The sequence below is a fragment of the Vanessa atalanta genome, chromosome 18 (genome assembly GCF_905147765.1).
Source record: "Vanessa atalanta chromosome 18, ilVanAtal1.2, whole genome shotgun sequence".
NCBI lineage: Eukaryota > Metazoa > Arthropoda > Insecta > Lepidoptera > Nymphalidae > Vanessa > Vanessa atalanta.
The window spans coordinates 3,768,433-3,771,988 of NC_061888.1; the positions used below are offsets into that span (position 1 = coordinate 3,768,433).

The 3,556-nt window shown below is 32.2% G+C and overlaps 1 protein-coding gene across 1 annotated transcript; it reads right to left on the reverse strand.

The window, feature by feature from the left end:
* Positions 1-453: 453 nt before the first annotated feature.
* On the reverse strand, positions 454-2,833 carry LOC125070912 (39S ribosomal protein L40, mitochondrial). The gene is made up of 5 exons (XM_047680927.1): positions 2,682-2,833; positions 2,519-2,611; positions 1,881-2,051; positions 1,193-1,391; positions 454-628 (listed from the first exon to the last, which is right to left on the reverse strand). The coding sequence occupies exons 1-5, from the start codon at positions 2,714-2,716 to the stop codon at positions 509-511; spliced, it is 618 nt and encodes a 205-aa protein (XP_047536883.1). The 5' UTR covers positions 2,717-2,833; the 3' UTR covers positions 454-508.
* Between the last annotated feature and the right edge of the window lie 723 nt (positions 2,834-3,556).

A 3,556-nucleotide genomic window follows, 5' to 3' on the forward strand; every position in this document is an offset into this window, starting at 1 on the left:
AATGCCTGCGATAATAATTTAACGAGGTGCACACCTTCGTGAATGTATTTATTCTATACTTGGAAACCGGTATACAGCCAAACATTTGAAATACATGTACTTAAACAAACTACTCGATATGAGTCGTGAACACAACCTTGACCTGCGCATTAGTACATTTTTAGGGCTCTTTGGGGTAATGCAGAAGCTTGGGGCGCCGAGGCTGAACGCGATTGGTCCGCCAATCGATGCTTGTCGTCTTTTAGACTCTCACTTTTAATTCGGCTACTGTGATTTGGCAGAAAGTGTACATGCGCGTACCCCCAGTACATCATCCTATCAGCCCATCTGCGCTCAAGATGCTTGATTTTTTTCCATTTTTAAGAGAAAGTGGCATTTTTTTAAAAACACTATCTAAGTCTTTCATCCTATATTACTAATGCATTTGAAATAAAATACTTTATTTGTAATTATATATTTATTAACACTAATAATAGATTTTAGTCTAATTTAATATAATATCCATTTATCATTTCTGTCCCCATTTCTTGGACACATCGAAGTATTCACCGTCCGGTGAATTGTAGTTCTTAATTGGTGGCGTAGCGTATGTCCCGCTGACCGTAAATGGGATAAGTTGTAAATCAGGCTGCAAAAACACAGGAAAAGTAAAATTAAGTTTTGAAAAATATACATAATTTTTGTAAGAAAATCTCAATAAAAAAAATATAACATTTAGTTTCCCTGTCATAATTTTTCATGACAACAAGTTAAATGAATTCCTTAGTTAAATATTATATTTATGTGTGTCTCTTTCTTGTAAAACACTTGTTGAAAATAGAATTGCCACCATAAGTCTTTCAATTTGTATTAAGCAGATTGGAGCAGTTGTACTTGGTGATAGGGCTTTAAGCCTGTCTAGGTAGATACCACCCACTCATCATATATTCTACGGCCAAACAGCAATATCTGGTATTGTTGTGCTCCAGTGTAAAGGCTGAGTGAACCAGTGTAACTACAAGTACAAGGTAGATAACATTCACTTCCTAAGGTTTGTGGCACTTTGGTGATGTACTTCTTACAGCTCCAATGTCTATAGATTACTTACCATCAGTTGCCTATATTACAATAAAAAAAGTTAGCATAATGATAGCCATTCTAAATCAAAATGTCAGACAAATTGTTCATAGTATATAAATTAGCTGATATTTACCATGATAGCTTCATTGTACAACTCTTCCGACTCTTCATATAGCATGTCTAGGGCACGTCGCTGTGCTGCCATGATTCTGTCTATCTGATTTACATTCGATATGTATTCTTGCTTCTTGTACCGACTCCAATCTTTAAGTAGTAATGCACGTGCCTCTTGTTCCTCTTCTGGTATGTTTACAACGGGCCTTTTTCGTTTTCTGAAATGAAATAAAAAAAACTATATGATATATACTTGACAGAATGGGTTGGTTGATCAGAGTGGATGTCCTAACCATCCGACATTATGTGTGGGCGTCAAATCAGCTTCCGTATTGTTGACATCTCCGACATACTTATTATGAACTATATTTTATTATAAATTCAAATACTTAAATTTTGTTCACAAGGTGTTTTTCCACTATAAGTTACATACATTTATTATTTTTTAATATGTTATATCACTTTAAAAGTTAATTCAGTTAATTATTTGCAAACAAATTGGTTTATTGCAAGAACTAGTTATCTTGTGACTTTAAATACTGAGTCAACAATTATTCTATTAAATGAAGATATGTATTACAAATTTTCTTGAACACGATAAAGACTTTAATTTTGAGAAATGTATTTCAAGGAATGTTAAAATATTAGTTATTTTTAATTTAAAACACTTTATAAGCAGATTTTTAAATATACAATCAAATTCTAACTTCATTTCATCTAAAAGATGCAAGGGAGGCTCTATCTCCTCGATAGGCTTCAGTTGCCTCGCATTTTTCTCTAATCTGCGAATCTGTTTTTCCAATCTTTTACGTCGTCTTTCCTCACGAGCTTTAACAATTGCTGGATCCAACTTTTTCTTTTTTTTCAAAGGTTCTGCCCTGAAAATCGAAATTGGAAATTGATTTTTTTTAATGATATAGATAGGGAGACAATCAAATGTGCCACCTGCTGGGAAGTGATAACCACTATAGCCCCCACCCACCTTGGAAACTAAGATGTAATGTCCCTTGTGCCTGTAGTTACACTGGCTTACTCATCCTTCATGCGGGAACACATTAGTGAGTACTGTGCTTTGGCGGTAGAATATCTGATGAGTGGGTGGTACCTACACAGACAGGCTAGCACAAAGTCCTACCACCAAGTAAATATTCGAACATTTATATATGAAAATGAATGAATATCAAACTTTAACATTTATAACATGGACTTTAGATATCCTTATTCCCATACTTTCAATAGAATAGAAATTGCTCGTTATATGTATATATAAGGTTTAATAAGCAATGATTTTGAGTGAAGTATGAATCTTCACTCAAAATGTTGTAAGGTAAAAATATATTCTTACCATAACTGATCGGTTATCTTAAATTGCACAACTGCTGAAGCAGAAATATTCCTCGTATTAATAGGGACTTTTGCTGCTGATGAAATTGTTAATCTAAAAATTTAATAACAATTAGAATAAAATTTAACTTATTTAAGGTTATTTTTCAATAAATTATTTATACCGGGAAAATTGTCTGAAAATATTTAAGTTAAACATCTTATTACTGTCTTGGTGGTATAGGGTTTTCTAATCCCTTTTGGAAATAACTCCAAAAGGGTAATAAAACTTAAATTATAATTTAGTGTTCCGTCAAGACAATTTTGGCACTTGACAAATGACAGTTGATATTTTAGACGTCAATGTCTTATTGACAAATAAACTCTGAGTCTCTATGTTCCGACTTACGCTGTATTTGTAGATTCAAGCTATTTTGTTATATATAATAACATTCTCAGTTTAGGGATTTGCTTAAGATTCAAATAAAATCTTGATTGAAATTTTAACAATTCATATTAAGTGAAACAGCCTGTATATTTGTTTCGTTTTCTTAATTAATCATATGTGTTATCATGAGCACATTATTAATGAACCGCAATTTTTTTTTGCAACATAGTTGGCAAACTAGTATGAGTTTCACCTGATAGAAAGCGACTACTACCACCCATGCAAAACTTGCGACATCTGCATCACTTGGAGGCTTACAGGTGCATTGCCAAACTTTAAGAAATTATAAATAATATTTGAATTAATAGTATAGAAAACGTGAATCAGTAAGCTATTACTTTGTGTCTCAAACCTTTATGGTTCTATGTGATACGACGGTATTTCTAATCTTGATCATATTGACAAATCGTTTATTCCCTAGATCCAAGTCATAGAATTACTATAATAATGCGTAACGTTATCGTTTTGCTAATACGATATTTGAAGTAAAATTAAAAGAGTGTTCAATTACACATAATCAATATTAGTATTTTTTATGAAAACATTAAAATTACAATAGTTAAAAAATATTGTTGTTGCAATTTATACTGTTTTTCTAATGAATTCATGTAT